Here is a 17151-nt window from a genome sequence, read left to right as displayed (position 1 = left end):
CTTTTACACGGCAGTTGAAAAGCTAGTGAGAGACGGCTTCCTCGACAAGGTGAGAAGCTTTGGGCCTTTGCACGTAATAGACAGGCTTCTTCTTTTCCCTTTTTTCCTTCTCCCGCTCCTGTCAGCTTTGATGAGACGCAATGCAGTGATGTACCGTTTGCCACGGCTACTGTTCTCTTGCCCTGTCAAACCCGGGTGATTGCCGCTTGCCAAAGTGCCACCCCAGATTGTTTATCCGTCCTTCTCTTTCCTCTCCTTGCACTTTCACATGCACACATGCTCTCTCATCATCTTCTATCTGACCTCTAGCTGTACTTGAATACGCCGGAGACCTGAAGCTCAATCTTTTATTTAATGTAGTCATACACGCATGGATGTTTTTTTCAACTATGGGCAATTTTGAACCTGCAGCCTTTTAAAAAAGTACCTTAAAACACACTTTACAAATGAGTCTACTAACAATGTCCACCAGTTTATTTACACACATCAACCACCATTGATTCAGCGATGGAAATTACACATTTAGACATTTTGGGATTACATTAGTTTCATAGTTAACACATGTTGTATCCTAAATACACATTATTAAATATTTTATTAAATATTATATACAAAACAAAAACAAAATATATTTTTTAAATAAAATATGAAATAATAATAAAATAGTCTATTCAAAAGGGAAATGTAAAAAAAATAAAAATAAAAATAAATTAAAGGGAAATTCAAAAAATAAAATTCAAAAAATATATTTTTATGGTAAATTTTCATAGTTTAAGACCAGAGTAAAACAATAAAATCTGTACAAAAAGGGCATTTGAAAAATAGCAAAAATGAATTATGAAGGCACGGTAAAGTTTCCAAAACAGTGTTAATATGACCCTTCATATAACAAAAAGAGCAATTATAATGAAGAAACAACTTTGTATATGCTAAGAATACACAATTGTACTGACAAACCACACACAAAACACATCTCTGTTTATTTTTTTCATTGCACAAAATAATTCTAAGACTGAATTTTAAAAAAAACAAAACAGTGGGCCAATATTTATCAGCGATTATGTAAACTGTCAGCAGAAAACGGCTTTATCACATCCCTCTCAGTGGGGAAAGCATTTCAGAAGTCATTACCGCAAGGATTGTGTCGAGATGCCGAATAAAGCAGATGGCGAGGCTGCTAACTTAGCGGAAAGCTTTTGTTTTTAAAGGTTCATATCAAGCTGAAAATCCCCTACTCTAAATGCACACATGCCCAGCGCAGTGTTGCTACCTCAGCAACACCCCGTTCTGTGCTAATAATGAGGATAAACACATAGCCCATAGGGAGTAATGGTGATTTTCTTGTGAGCCAGGAATCATATTGAATGAAAACTTTTAATGGAATACATTAAGAAAGTGTTAACGCTTCTGGCTATCAGCACAAAGCAAAATGAAAAAGACTGATTGAGCGGCGGTTCGAAAGGGGAAAAGAATTGGATACTTGTCAAGTTTCCCGACACGCCGGATCCTTTTTCTGCGTGAAAATGAACACAATTGTGTTTATAATGATACGGCAGAAAAAGGACACACTCAGGCAAGGACGTGAATTGATTGCGTCTGTGATTTTCCATCTGATGAGGAGAGGGGGGGGAAAAGAGCGACTGCAGATAATCTTCTGTTCATATTCTTCAAGCAGTAAATAATTACCGCACGATTAAAAATGGCTTCTGAGAAACAGCGCCAACCCCCCTCGCACCACCCCCCTGCGGTTTAGGCCTCTCCCTGTGTAGCAGAAAAGCAACCGGCACATGCTATCGCTCCCAGCCTACTTTGTCGCCTGCCATTTTGCTTCATTATTTTCCCTTTCTTGTCCAATCCACAGATGCCATTGTTGGTATTTAATGGCTTGGCGCAGGCGGCGGTGCTGCTATCAGTTCGCTCTGTGTTTAACACTTATGTAGCTTACATCAAAGCTGCTTTGTGCGACTGCTTGTTCAGGTACACAACCCACTCGCACGCCGAGCACCCAACCATCTGTCACTCTGCTGACCCGAACGCGGTGTCCGCTGTCCGCTGCCAAGCTTAGCACGTGCTAACCTTAGCGTCAAGCTGAGCCGACATCAATACAGAGCCGTATATGACTTCTGTCTCTACACTGACCAGCGAATTAAGAACGCCATGTGATTTAAAACCAGAAAGACATCTTGGCATTCCTTCGCAGATGTGCTGGAACTCACACAATCATACTGATGAAAAACTGCAGGGAAAAGCAGATGTAGTTGCATGAAAAATTCATTGTGCTTGATGTTTGCAAAAAGCACATTGAGGTTTGAAACACCTCAGTAAGTGTTAGACTGCTGCGAACGTGTGAAAAAGCACCATGTCAAACATGCGGCGTGTTTATCTGATGCTGAAGAAATAAAACATGAACTGCTTTCCATGTTTTGTCATTTCCTGTTGAAAACAGCATCAGGCCGAATTAAACAAGCCAACGCGGCATCTAAATGGTCAAATCGTACAGGTGAAATTGGTAGTGGGGGAAAAGTCTGATAGAATAGCAGGAATTAGCGACCGTAGTGATTGCAGGGAACACTAACTTCCTCACATAATTCGGTGCCATGAAGTGTTCCGCGCTCAGCCTGGAGTAAACAAAGTAAATGATAGGTTGTTATTCAGGGTAAAACATTCAGACCTCATTTACATTGTTTGACAATGAACTTTCTGTCACCAGCCCAAAGCTGCTGACAAACAAAGCCCAGGAATAAACCAATCACCTTCTGTTTTGTTTTGTTATTTTCAAAGCAGGCTATTTACCCTCTACTGGGTTATATTAAAATGTGCATGAGGAAACATTGACTTTATTTTCTCTCTTTTATCTTTTTTTGCTACTGACATTCTTTAAGCAATCATGCACCTGAGTTGAAGCCGTGGCCTTGTGGTTAGCAATAAGTCTAAAATTTAGAATTCAAGAATTGGCCCCCTAGTTCTTGTATGAATGTGAATTGGCCACATTTTACAGGAAGGTTCATTTGAATGACTGGAATTTATTCAATTGTACTTCAAAGAAATTCAACACAGGTAATGCATTCTTGTATTAAATATACAATCAAATTAAAATAAGGAAAAATACAAACTAAATATAAATTCTATAAGTGGCATCTTCAAAGGGGGCTTTTACATTTAGCTTTTCTAGCTTTTCAATTCTACTTTTTTTATAATCAAATAACAAATGCATCCTGTTTGCTCAAATTCAGGAAATTACTGGGAGTTTCAGGAATTGAATAAGAGAACCAGTTCACAAAATTCCACAATCCTATTCCCGTTTCACTTATTTCCTTTTCTCTCTTTACCTGTATATAAAAGTGGCCGAAAAGTATGTTTGGATCTACTGCTTCACCGTTCATCTATGTCAGTGTTTTTCAACTGGTGGGTCACAAGACCATTTTGAGTGGGCGTTGGAGTGTGCAGTCAAAGAAACAACAACAAACGTGATTCTATATGAACTTTCCAGTCCTGTCAGCCGCTATACTGTGCTCGATTTCATGTGGCCGCACGTGCTGTATATCACTTCATTATAAATAAAGTGCAAAATAAATTACAAGCATGCAACATTGTAGTTATGTTTGTCAATTAGTAAGTCTAAGTATAGTATAAATTACTGTATATCGTATACTGTAACTGGTATATTGTGTGTTAGTTTGGAATGATTTGCATGCATGTATTGTTAATACTTTATTGTACTAACAAAAACTAGTTTGGGACTGCTATATACATAAATATAGCTATAAAAATGGGTTGCAGCTTAATGACCATGGGAAAATGTGGGTCCCATGGACAAACCAGTTGAGGACCACTGATCTATATGATCCAGAGCTAAACTTAAACGCCAACAAATTCTCTGAAATCCGGACAATATTTCCACTAATGCTCTAGCTCATATTGTAAACTTTATTGTTCTTCATTCCCTAGCAATTTTACTATCCCACGAAGTGCTGCTGAGGTTAGTTACAAACATTACCTTGCGGTTAGCTTGGCATTAGCCACTGGCTCCATGCAGCTCCAGCAGTTCCAAGAGAGCGTGGGATCTCAGCATTCCCTGGGGTGGCTGCCAGTGTTGTCATCTAATATGCGGGGTCTGACGTTGCTTCGTTGGGGTGTCCCAGATTTACAGGGGCTCCTTTCGTTACCACATGCACACTCCTCCCAGACAGCCCACACACTGCAGGCTACACGCCAACACGCCGCAGGCTCCGGCACAGCAGAGTAGGGGAACGGGGGCGGGAGATTCCTGTGTCTTCCAGCTGTCGCCAGCCTGGCACAGCAGAAATACAGACGCGCAGTTTCAGATGGATTTACAGTTTAGGGTATACTAGAGACTGAGTTGGTAAAGACATTGGGTAAATGATAAAACTGGTTTCTAGACTGACATGTGCCGATCCACACGCTGTCTGTGCCTTCAGAACTTTCTTAATCGCAACTTTTTATCTCACAATTGAGGCTATTTCTCAAAATCATGACTTTATATCTCACTAGTAATATCACTTGTAAGATTCAATAAATGAATACTTTTATTCAACAAGGATGCATTTAACTGATCAAAAGTAGCAAAGGTTTTTACATTATTACAGAACATTTCTATTACAAATAAATGCTGTTCTTTTGAATTTTCTATTCATCAAAGAATCTTGGGAATTTTTTTTAATGATTTCCACAAAAATATTAAGCAGCAAAACTATTTTCAACATTGATAAAAAATAAATGTTTCCCGAGAAACAAGTATATTAGAATGATTTCTGAAGGATCAAGTGACATTGCAGACTAGAGTAATAGCTGCTGAAAATGTAGCTGTCAAAACAAGAATAAATTACATTTCTCCTTTTTAGAGCATGTTAAATCTCTGCGGCTGGATGCAGTCTCCATTGACCGGATGACCATCTAACACTGCACTATTATTTTTGTTTTCCCCAGTTGAGCTCTTGTATTGTCAAGTTAGTAGCATACATTATTTACTACACGCATAACTTGATTTTCCTATATTCCCCCCTTTTTGTTACTTCTCTTAACTTATTGGACCCAATTAAAGGGTTAGTTCACCCAAAAATGAAAATTCTGTCATTAATTACTCACCCTTATGTCGTTCGAGACCCGTAAGACCTCTGTTCATATTCGGAACACAAATGAAGATATTTTTGTTGAAAGCTGATGGCTGAGAAAGGCTTCAGATAGGCCTCCATTGGCATTCAGTACACTTATACTCCCAAGACGCATAAAAGGCACTTAAAACGTCATTACAAAGTCCATCTCACCACAGTGACTCTACAATAATCTTACGATGCGACGACAATAGTTTTTGTGCGCAAAAAAAAAATCAAAATAACACCTTTATCCAGCTTGTTATTGCCTTCCGCGTGTGCCTCCACGACGCATGCGCGAGAATATGACGTAGCGCCGGGGCTCGGGATTCCATGAAATGCACACTCTAACCCCATTTTGAGCACTACGCCGAGACCTAAAGCACGATCAATGTAGAATCCAACAGCTGAGATACGCGCGTCTTCCTCTGATTGTAAACAAATCACTTCTGGGTCATCTGTCCGAACGCCGGATCTGCGTCATATTCTCGCGCATGCGTCGTGGAGGCACACACGGAAGGCAGTAACAAGTTGGAAAAAGGTGTTATTTTGATTTTTTTTTCGCACAAAAACTATTGTCGTCGCATCGTAAGATTATTGTAGAGTCACTGTGGTGAGATGGACTTTGTAACGATGTTTTGAGTGCCTTTTATCCGTCTTGGGAGTATAAGTGTACTGAATGCCAATGGAGGCCTTTCTCAGCCATCAGCTTTCAACAAAAATATCTTCATTTGTGTTCCGAATATGAACGGAGGTCTTACGGGTCTCGAACGACGTGAGGGTGAGTAATTAATGACAGAATTTTCATTTTTGGGTGAACTAACCCTTTAAGGCTTACTTTTGTGTTGGCCTATGTCTGTATTGTTACATATGGTACTGTTGTAATCTATTGTATTCTGTTATCAACCTGTTAGTTGGGTGAGGGACTGCATGTGGTGTTTTTGTATTTTTTGTTCATTTTATTTATTCAATAATTATTTTTGTGATGGTTGATTGTCTCTATTATTGTGAAAATGCAATACATTTTATTACAAAAATTATAATTTCTATCACGAGAACTCTCAAAAGATTTTTTAGCATGATAATGGATATAACTATGTTAATGTATTTGGTCTTGGTGGAATAGATTTGCTACGCTGCTGCTGTAAAGCAAGCACGGGACTTGTTACTGCCAATACATTCACAGATACTCTGCTCTGAGCATGTAAGACATAGTGCATCAGCACAAATAACATATATAGAATTACCCGTAGCAAATCCATACAGGTGGAGCTGGGGAAGGTGGGGGGTTTCTTTACGGAGGCTACTCTAACCGGCTTGTTAAATGTTGAGCAGCAAGCTCTTTGGCTGCATATGCGACATGATGTAAATATCATCAGTTTGTGTTAGGGACCCCTCAGCCATCTTGAGTTTTATGACAGAACTTGGTATTTATATATATCACAATATGACTGTGTTGACTATATTTTTGACAAAATAAATGCAGGCTTTTTGATCAAATCTTACCGAACCCAACCAACGCTAGTGTGTCACAGATTAATTCAATTAAAACTTTAAATACCATGCGATTTTGTATCAAAAATGGAACTTTATATTTTAGTTTTAAAAATCTCTCAATAACCTTTTTTTTTTTTACTCTGATGTGGTTTTCATATTAGTAGAAGAAAAAAAGCAATATTTATTTTCCTTGTAAAACACGCAGTAAAATACACAACAGGATGGTACACGAGGAAACAGGAAAAAGGTGAGGTAAGCTAATGGTTTACACAACCTCTTAGGCGAAATATGAATCTCTAATGCAAATCCAATCAGAATGATGCTTTTGTCTGGGAGAGAGCACTTAGGCATCCCTTAAGTGTTTTATGTACAAATGGGTCGAATTAAGGCTATTAGATGCAACGATAAACAGCATTAAGAATAGAGATTATCTCATTGCACCTTACATTATCTAATTACACTTCAGCCAGCTTTTGTCTCTTTGGATGGAAGATCACTAAGCTAATTAAAATGAAGTCATGAAGTCGTATGTTGCCATCTTTTGACATTACACAAGTCATGATGACCTCAGCTTTGTATTTATATATCATATAAAGTGAAACAAAAAAAAGTCTTTGAGATGTCTTTTACTGCAGAGACATGTTTCTGTCCCAAGATGCTGTAGCGACAAGGGCAAAATGTCAAGCAAGCAAGCAGCAGAGATACGTTTGTTTTGACAAATTGAAATGGATTTTCGTCTTTGCTTTTTTTTTGCCTTCCACATCTTAAATGTGACTAAATTTAAGTCTGACCAAACAGATTTTTCTGTTCGTGGCCGGAGAGCTTTGTGATATCAAGGTGCGTTAACGTCAGATGCTCGATGAACTGTCATCTTGCATCTGCGCTGCTGTTTTCTCCCAAACGAATGCTAGTTTCAGCTTTCCCACCTGATTCAAGCTTAAGGGAACTGCAACTGTCGACTCAACATGGCTGCCGGAGGGTTTGGGGGGGGGGGGGGGGGGGGGCTGGGGGGTTGTAGCTGGAGGCAGTTTTGTGTTTGCTACAATGTTCATCTCATTTTCAATCAATGGAAGCACTGGGCCTTTAAATTATGTATCAACAATTGATGTAGAGAGAGGGTGAAATTAGCGAGAATCCAGTGTGAAGACTTTTAGCTCACTGCCAAGCAGAACAAGTATCAGTCAAATATATCTTTTATGTGCAAAGCTTTGATGATAAATGATGTTGAGCACAGAGAAATATGTGGGTGCGTGAGTGCGTTATTGTAAATGATATGTACCATGAAGTAAAAGTGTGTGTGTGTGTGTGTGAGAAAGAGAGGAAGGACACCCACCGGACACACTCATTTTATCATCTCACACACTCTGACTCCTGCTGCTGAGGTAAGAGGCGTAATGGTTCAAATACGACTCCTCCAAATGGAGCCTCTCACTCCAAACAGCCTCAATTTAACAGACAGAGAAACATCTCATTCTTCCCATTTAACTCAGCGTGTTCCTTAAGAGCTAAAGAAGAACCATATGGGGTGGGGTGGGGGAGCTTATGCCTGCCCTTCCTCATCCTCTCTATCAAAGAGACGGTGTTTACGAGAGAAAAGAGGACAGCGGCTTTGGGACCTCGTGACTCTAGTTGTAACATCACTACACTAATAATCTTCTTCATGTGTACATACCGTGGGTTCACAAACATGACAACACACGTCTCTCGGGGACAATATACAGCTGTGCATATTATGGATAATCTTTTCTGTATCAAAAACATATACCCCAAGTTATAAAATCATACAGCAGGGGGTCTATAATACCTGTTATCCGTTAGCATTCCCATTCCTCTTAATGGCAGATGCTCGTCTGGCGATGGACCCCCTGGAAGTACGTGATTGTAATCGGCCATCTTTGCTCTTCATGGCACCACATCATTTTTTGGCCAACTGTGAGGCTCTGGATCTGCAGGAAATGACATCATGAAAATCCTGATTGGTTGTCAGCACCACAAGAACATGCACTAAGCATTTATCCTGAACTTTGAATGAGAACAGAAATTTTTTTTTCTTCTCTCTAAGAGCCTCCAAAAAGAAGTGGACATCTTATAATATCATGAGATGTATACACATATATATATTTAACAAATAAATGTTAGTTGAGCACCAAATATTAAACCATATTAGAATGATTTCTGAAGGATGACACTGAAGACTGGCGTAAGGGCTGCCAGAAATTCGTCTTTGCCATCACAATAAATATTTGAAAACATATTACTAAAGAGAAGTTATTTTCATTTTTCATCATATTACTGTTTGTACGTGATCAAACAAACTGAGCCTTTGTGAGCATAAGAGACTTCTTCCGAAAACATTAAAAAATCTTACCGACCCCAAACTTTTGAACGGTAGCGCATGTTGCTGGCAAAGTTTTATTTCGTTAAATATGCATGGCTACAGTTGAATTGTTGTCAAATGAGAAAGATGCTTTTGGATCCAAAGGATGCTAACCAGCCAAACCTATACTCTTTGTTTTACCCACACACTGTCTCCATCAAGCTCTCGCACATCACTATTACGCTCCAGCTTCAGCCGTGTCCCATCGCAATGAAAAACCCATCAGGAGCCTACACACTAATAGTCATAAGCTGTTTATTTGTGAAAAATATCCTTTTAATTGGTGTTAAGCATTGTCTTTGAAAAAGCCTTACCAATGTTTCCAAATTTGACTGCACGTCTATCCTGCTGGGGAACAGAAAGTGCTGGAAAAATGGAGATCCGCACTCATTAAAAGCTCATTAAAAACGCAATGCATCATTTCAGTTTCAATTTTAATTGACAATTAAAACATATAAGTTAACGTAACCATTATACTAATTAAATAGCATAGAGGTAATTCTCTTTTGCTGTGGCATTTGATGTTTATTGCATATTTCTAATGGGCTCTGTCAAAATCCTCAATCATCTTTTTGCAGTTTCACATTTTATACAGTTTATGTATATCGATCGTCTCACTTTAAACCAGAGAAAAGCGAATATTCTTTTTGATGTCATGTAAACAGCGCACTCGGCCCTGAATGCTTACGACAGAACAACACAAAGTATAATTCTGTAGATCAAACATGACATGAAACATTCACAGAACAGGTATGACGCAGATTGCTGGGCGCTGGCTTTGTCATGAAACATTCTCTGTGATTCTTACTTCCCTCAATAATAAATTCATGAGGCAGACCTGACTGTAACCCTCTCCGGTACCTACGCTGCTGTCCATTGTAGGTAACCCTGGCTGTGCTGAAGAGATTGTGTTTGTGCGCTTTGTATTCATGTGCTGTCTCTGCGTGGGTATATGATCTGGTTGTGTGAACAGAATTTTATATTCTGTGTGTGGGTGTATATACCACATATGTATGTCCAAATATACAGTACCTAGTATATATATATATATACTCATGTATGGGTATCCTGTGTCTTTTTTATTTTTATGTGTGTGTGTGTGTGTGTGTGTTTTAAGGAAGTGCAAAAATACATGGGTTGTCAGAACAACTATTCGGCTTTACTGAAGCCCCATATAATTGGGTCCATCAGACTCCGCCCAGCGTGCTTTGTGTGTTCAAAAACATAGCTACAAAAAAGACAGAATGGAACAGAATGCAGGGGGTCTCAAGACACATTTTTAGGTTGAACTATTTTTAACTTGACACACTGTCTTGAAAACAATGATCGTGGCCCAGAATGCTGAAAAACACAGCAAACGCCTTGAAACAATGGCCATAGATGTTCAGTCTGTTCATAGACTGACATTTCAAAAATAGCAAACCCTGTCCACACGAAGCCAGAGCTTTCCCTATCCGATCTTTTTTTTTTCCCTCGTTTAAAGAAATATCTGCGTACACACGAGAGCGCTGAAACCAACTCAAAACGATGTACATGGCAGGCCAGTATGTGGCGCTGTAATTCTGCCACAGAAATACACTAAAAATGGAGAAGAAGAGTTGTGGCTAGAAGGGGTACAGCAATGGTAGGAAGTGAGGCAAAATCTTACAATAAAATAACAATAAATAAAGTTGCTACTTATGTGTTTTATTAATGCCTACACCCCTTACAATAATGCAAATACGGTAATTAAATGACGCAATATTGATGTGCGCATGCCCAGTGCCCGTAGTTTTATTCCTTTCTAGCCTTTCCCGTGCGGGACGTGGTGTGATGACATCACCATTTCACAAAATATACGGATTGGCTGTACACACGAAAACGCAAGAGTGTAGTTTTCAGATTTATCCACTTCTGGGACCCGGTTTCAAAAAATACCGGATTCGTGCTCCCAAAATGCCGGATCCGTGTGGACGAAACGCTGATGCGGCACAAATTTTTTACATATACAGCTAAATGCGTCTCCGTGTGGACGGGGCCGGAATGTAGGAACATATAGCCCTTCAACAGATATTGAACAAGCTTTAGCTCTAATTCTGTTTGCATTAGGTCAGATTCCCTGATTTGATTCGATTCTGAATCACAAGCTCTCTATTCAAATTTTTTTTTTATTCAATTCTGATTTATATGTTATTTTAGTTATAATGTTAATTTTGCTTACATATGAAATGAATTCTCTCTCAGTCAATTCTGCTAACTAGAGGAAATAGGCTTCTTATATGGTTTTTAAAAAAATATATAATAATAATTTAATTCAGGGCCTAAACTATGCCGTTACATAATCAACAATACCAAAAACTGCTCTGAAGATATTAACTAAAGTCAACTTTAAATTTAATTTCTTGTCTGAAACTGTTATTAAAGCAATGTATATAAAAAGAATCAGTTTCAGTTACAAACCCAAATGCATCTATAAATGTCTAAATCAAGACATTTCAAGTAAACATTCGCATGAAAGAGTAGAACAATGGTTCGGTTACACTTTATTTTTAAGGTGTCTGTGTTACAGTGTAATTATACATAAGTACTGAGTAGTAATAATTAATTACATGTACTTACTATAGGGTTAGGATGAAGGTTTGGAATAATTTACAGTTATTACTATGTAACACGTGTAAAATACACTGTAAAATAAAACATTACTGAAGGTACTTTTAAAGTAACACAGTAATGCTCTCTAAGATTTTGAAGATGCAACTTTTCAGTGGCGGTTTTAGCGTGCTGATAGTTATTTTGTGACTTTTGCATGTTAAAAACCCTCCCTTCAGAGTTGAGTCTCATTATTCAACCCCTTTAAAGCATCACTACTAAAATATTAAAAAGAGTATATAAACTAGTCAACCTCACTAATCTGTTATTGGACAACTCGTCGACCATCCTTAGTATGTCTGTATGTCCATAAGCAGGTGCAGTTGTGTTTATAAAGAGGGAGTTTGTTTTATGACATGGCTATGTGCGTGCATGCATGTCTGTAATATTACATGTTTTCTTTGAGGTTGTGCCTCTGCAGTTTGTTAGAGAGCACAGATGAGATATGAGATATTTAATAGAGATCAGTTTAAGGTTCTGTTAATGTGTCTGTTCGTGGGGAAATTAAATTAGCTAAATAATTGCCTTGCCAAAAAAAAGGCCCTTAGAGATTGTCAAAACAACTCGCAGCCTCCTTTCTTTAAAGCAGGATGGTTTTATTCTTTGTATTGTCATAGACTACAAAGACTAATAATGAAATTATGCACTTATATTAATAATTAATGAACTCACTAAGGGGTTCTTCTTTCAATTTTCTTACATTAAGAATATGACTCAGTACCACAACAATCCTCGTAACCCAAGTGTACATAGGTGTGCGCGCTAGAGCTTTTTTCTTAGCAAACAGCCTGATTCTAGTCCCCCACCGAGATCTCCACTGTCGCACCACTGTGTGATGGAGAACGGATGTGTGTTTTGTGTGTGTGTGTGTGTTATCCTGATGGGAGAAATCCCTTTTGACTGAAGCAGTGGCCTTGGTCGTCCTCACCTTATCCTCAGGCAAGAACTCCAAAGGAGGCAAGAACAACTTCTAGCGACGTTATGGAAATGCCATCAGGCAAAGGGGCATTACAAAACAGATTGTTTTATGAACCCATTACTGTACGCTCAAACACACAATCATGCAAACACATGCATCCACCCACACGTACATATACACACAATGAAAATGGCATTACGGGGCATGCCAACGTGGGGCCAAATGCTCTGGGCCACAAAGGAAGGAGCGAGGAACACAGCTGAGATGGTGTAGACAGAGAAAGACAAATGGAGAGGTTAGGCATTCAGTGTCTTTCATTTCTCGACTGCTTTCTCCGAATGTATCATTATCCAGAGCTGAAGTTCTGCATGACAGAACTTTGGAAACACACTTCATTTACACTAACCTTTCCATTTCAATTTTCTCACACACACATCTTGTTAATTATCTTTGCGAGGACTCTCCATAGACGTAATGGTTTTTATACTGTACAAACTGTATATTCTATCCCCTTACACTAACCCTACCCCTAAACCTACCCATCACACAAAACTTTCTTCATGTTTACATTTTCAAAAAAACTCATTCTGTATGATTTATAAGCTTGTTCCCTCATGGGGACCAAAATAAATCCCTAAAAGGTCAAGGATTTTGGATATTGCCCTCTTTGTGGTGACATGTTTTCCCCCAAAACGTAGGGTTTACCTGAACCACATACACACACATACACATACACACATTTTCACTTTTAGAGCTTGACACAACACATGTCAAGAATATTTACAACCACAAAAATATAAAAATGATATATTACATAAACAAATATACTACTGTCCAAAAGTTTGAGGTCAGCAAAAAAAAAAAAAGTGACCTTTGAACAGTAGTGTATACATACATGTTATCGACTAGAAAACACAATGGCAGAAAAAAAAATACAAATCAGATTTCTTGTAAGGTTAAATGGAAAGTCACCTGCATCTCAGCTGTTTGTTTCTCACAACAAAATGTCCAGTAATCTTAGGTGTATCTTCCAGTGGTTTCTCAACAATGTCACAGATTTCACTCACATCAGCCAAAGTCTGAAAACAAAAGATTTCAATATGAATTCAAACAAATGATTTCAAAACCAAAATATAGCTGCAAGCAGCGATGTCGGGCCCAAGCTTCAGCGCCACCGCAGAGGCTTTAGGGAGACTGTGCAGGACAGGCAATATGCAATTAAACTATGGGAATGTAAAAGGATTATGTCAAGATATGAGACTCTTCCTGTTTTCCTTTTTGTCATTACTTTAATCGTTCAGATATCCAATATCTGTTCGCAATTTAACATCGTCAATGTCTTGCCATGTTCAGAAAGTTTGGTGTAAATCGTATGAATCCCCTAGGAGGAGTAGATAAAAGTTCACAGCCTGATTATTCCAAAAAATTCACATTCAAAATATCTGACTTCCTGTTGGTCTACTGATTGTAAATTAGAAAGTTGTCCGTCTCGATGAGAACAATATATGTACTCATGTATAGTTTGGTGACTAGGTAAAAATAAGCCCCCCACTTTTGTCAAAAGGTGGTGCTACTGAGCCCCTCCACCATGCCCGTTTCTAAGGCTTTGCCCATGTCTACTGGCCCGAAAACGATGTGTGTGTGTCGAGTTTCAAGCAATTTCAAGCATGCTAAGAGCCTAAAAAACACCCAACAATATTATTAAAGTTTGATGTGTTGCCATGGCAACAGTATTTAAGATATCAAATATCCTTTCACAACATCTGCCGTGTTTTGACATTATACTGATGAAGTAAATTGTCGAAAAATAAGAGGGTGATTTTTGAAAGTGACACTTCTTGCTGCCAGTTGGTGATGCTATGACTCACAATAGTCATGTGATCGGCCTCCTACAACAAACACAAGTTTCATCCAAATCAGCTATCAAAAATCCAGCTTTGCCCCGGACCTAATAGCCGCGGATTCTGACCTGCGTGCAGAAGTTTTTTGAGCACGCTAAGGGCCCCAAAAGCCCCCAAAACCTTAATAATATTAATAATAATAATAATTAGAACAACAATAGCCCCTTTCAGGACCTATGCTAACAACATTGCTTTTATAGCTCCTATACACTTAGTGTATGTGAATGTGTCTCATTAGCTAACTAGATTTAAAAGAAACATCTAAGAATGTTATGACAGCAAACAGAATTAATGAATTAAGAGCAAAAATAATGATTATTTTAAACAGGTTTTCTTAAACACTTTCCCCTTCCCCCAAAACTCAGCATTAGCTGACCCAATGTTGCTGTAATTGAGCTTGTCGGGTTGCTCTAAGATATGAAAGAGCAGCACCTGAGCAATAAAATATTGCCTAGAATCACAGTATTTATATTTAAAGAAACTTTGAAACATCAGTGTCAGGCTTTGAATAGTGCCGTATCGCCTTTTCTTGGTTTCCCAGTTCTGGCCGGGATCTTAATGAATGACAGAGGGATTGGTAATCCTCCCTAATCCAGAGAGAAAGAGATCGAGGCATGCTGTTTGAAGCGAGGGCATCAAGAAGTTCTCCGCTCGCCCCCCCGCGGTATCTGGCGCGCTTTAGCTTGTGTTTGTTTGGCGCAGGGTGTAGCACTCTTTCGCATTTATGATTCACTTTGTGTGTACACTGTGGACTTAGCGCTGTCTGTTTCCATTAATGAGGATAAGTGCAGCGCTGTTCTTGAGTTCCACTGCACTTGTGTGGCGAGATCTTTAAAGTACGAAAAGGAAAAAGGAGGAAAAAAGCAGTACCACAAAAGCCTTTAGCTGCAGGGTTTCTGTTTAAGTCAAATAGCAGCTGATGTCTGCCTCGCCTTCAGAGGAGCAGCAGACGGTTAGAAGAGGTTAAATCAAAATAATTCCACCAAAGACTCTGTCAGCGGTTTCCAGTGGAAGCTTTCGCTTAATGTGCGCTATCTAAACAAACTCAAACTAGTCACCGCTAGTCAGGCTAATGCTACATATATCATTAACCGCTAATGTCATCTATCTCATAATGTATGCAGTTTTTGTGATGAATGCTTTGAAGTGGTTTTAAAGATTTTTAGGGTTGTTAACTAAGGACAAGTGATTGGCTTTCAAAGGAAGGATAGTTAAAAGAAATGATTTCACAATTGTAAGTCTTTCCAGACACAATGAAACGTTTTAAACTAAAATAAGTCTTTTTTCTTCACTACAGGGCAGAGTCTTGGCTATGGTTTCGTCAACTACATTGACCCAAAAGATGCAGAGAAAGCCATCAACACATTAAATGGACTCAGACTTCAGACCAAAACTATTAAGGTAAGTGACTACACTCACTAGCAGAAACCATAAAGTCCAGTCTCACACATGCCATACTTTTAAAAAAGGTACCTTACAGTACTATGCAAAAGTCTTAGGCACATTAGTATTTTCACACACAAAAAAATGGCTTTAAGCCAGTTATTTATATATTTTGCTGTAGTGTGACAGTAGGAAATATCACTTCACATTTCCAAACATTCTTTTTGCCATTAATTGTGATAATCCAATGAGATTTTTGTATGCACAAGGAGTCTGACAACAGCCGGCATGCTCCATCTGATCTCACCATCATCGAGTCCATCCGGAATTACATGAAGAAACTGAGACAGACTAAATCCAGAAGAACTGTGGCAACGTCTCCAATACACTTGAAGAAACCTAACTGTAAACTACATGACAAACCCTGTGCATGTGTACCTAGGACAAAAGCTGTTTTGAACGCAAAGGGTAGTCACACCAAATATCGATTTGATTTAGTTAATAGAGGTTAATTGGAAAATAACATTATTTTTGAAAGCATCCTCACTTTACAGCATTTTTCCGGCCTAAAACTCTTCACAGTATTGTAGCTTTGCATGTAGGTTTCTGTAAGCATCTTGGAGACGTTGCTGCAGTTCTTCTGGATGTAGTCTCAGTTTTCTGTTTCTTCATGTAATCCCAGATGGACTCGATGATGGTGAGATCAGATCTCCGTGTGAAGCATACCGACTCCTTGTGCATACAAAAATCTCGCTGGATTATTGCAATTAATGGCAGAATGTTTGGAAATGTGAAGGGATATTTCCTACTGACACACAACACTTTTTTTTTTGTGGGGGGGGGGGGGGGGGGGGATACTAACATGCCTAACGCTGCACTCACACGGGGCATCTGCGTCAACACTTCTTATTTACTTTGAATGGGTGACGTCAAGCGTTGCCGAACTGATTTGTTGGTTCTGTTGCTTCACTGCCGTTTTCAACTTTTCGAGTGCCAACGCAGGCGTCAGCCAATCAGATGCCTATGCAAATACACTGGCCAGACGCTGGCCAAATGTGTTCATGCTACACTGTTAAAGTAGTATGATTGGCTGTCGCGTCAGCACCAAGCTTCAGATGCCTTGTGTGAATGCAGCGTAAGTGCTAACTTTTGCATAGTACTGTACATATATTTATAAAAATTACGTGTCATTTTTTTTGTTTAATTATTATTTAATTTAAAATGTTCAAATGTGTATGAACAGCAAACAATTAATGAAACAATATCCTAATTACTGAATCACATGGAATTAAAAGACTTTTCTATGATTGATGTAAAAACCATAAACAGCTGTAT

The 17151-nt window shown here is 38.8% G+C and overlaps 1 protein-coding gene and 1 long non-coding RNA gene across 4 annotated transcripts in view; one reads left to right on the top strand and one right to left on the bottom strand.

The window, feature by feature from the left end:
* Positions 1–17151, top strand: part of elavl4 (ELAV like neuron-specific RNA binding protein 4) — a 91067-nt gene that overhangs the window by 43583 nt on the left and 30333 nt on the right. For both annotated transcript variants that reach the window (XM_079827844.1, XM_079827845.1), the window contains exon 4: positions 15731–15834. In XM_079827844.1, coding sequence (XP_079683970.1) covers positions 15731–15834 — 104 coding nt within the window. The remainder of the gene's footprint in view (positions 1–15730; positions 15835–17151) is intronic.
* On the bottom strand, positions 684–15874 carry LOC307133065. 2 transcript variants are annotated; one of them, XR_013817364.1, is made up of 4 exons: positions 13505–15874; positions 8413–8554; positions 3998–4291; positions 684–2618 (listed from the first exon to the last, which is right to left on the bottom strand). It is a non-coding gene; the product is annotated as an uncharacterized lncRNA (long non-coding RNA). The 2 variants fall into 2 exon arrangements; XR_013817363.1 differs by having other exon boundaries at positions 684–4291.

The sequence above is a fragment of the Gobio gobio genome (genome assembly GCF_949357685.1).
Source record: "Gobio gobio genome assembly, chromosome: 10".
NCBI classification, from domain to species: Eukaryota; Metazoa; Chordata; class Actinopteri; order Cypriniformes; family Gobionidae; genus Gobio; species Gobio gobio.
Note: the sequence above shows the minus strand (reverse complement) of the source record. Positions and strands in the feature narration are given on the sequence as shown.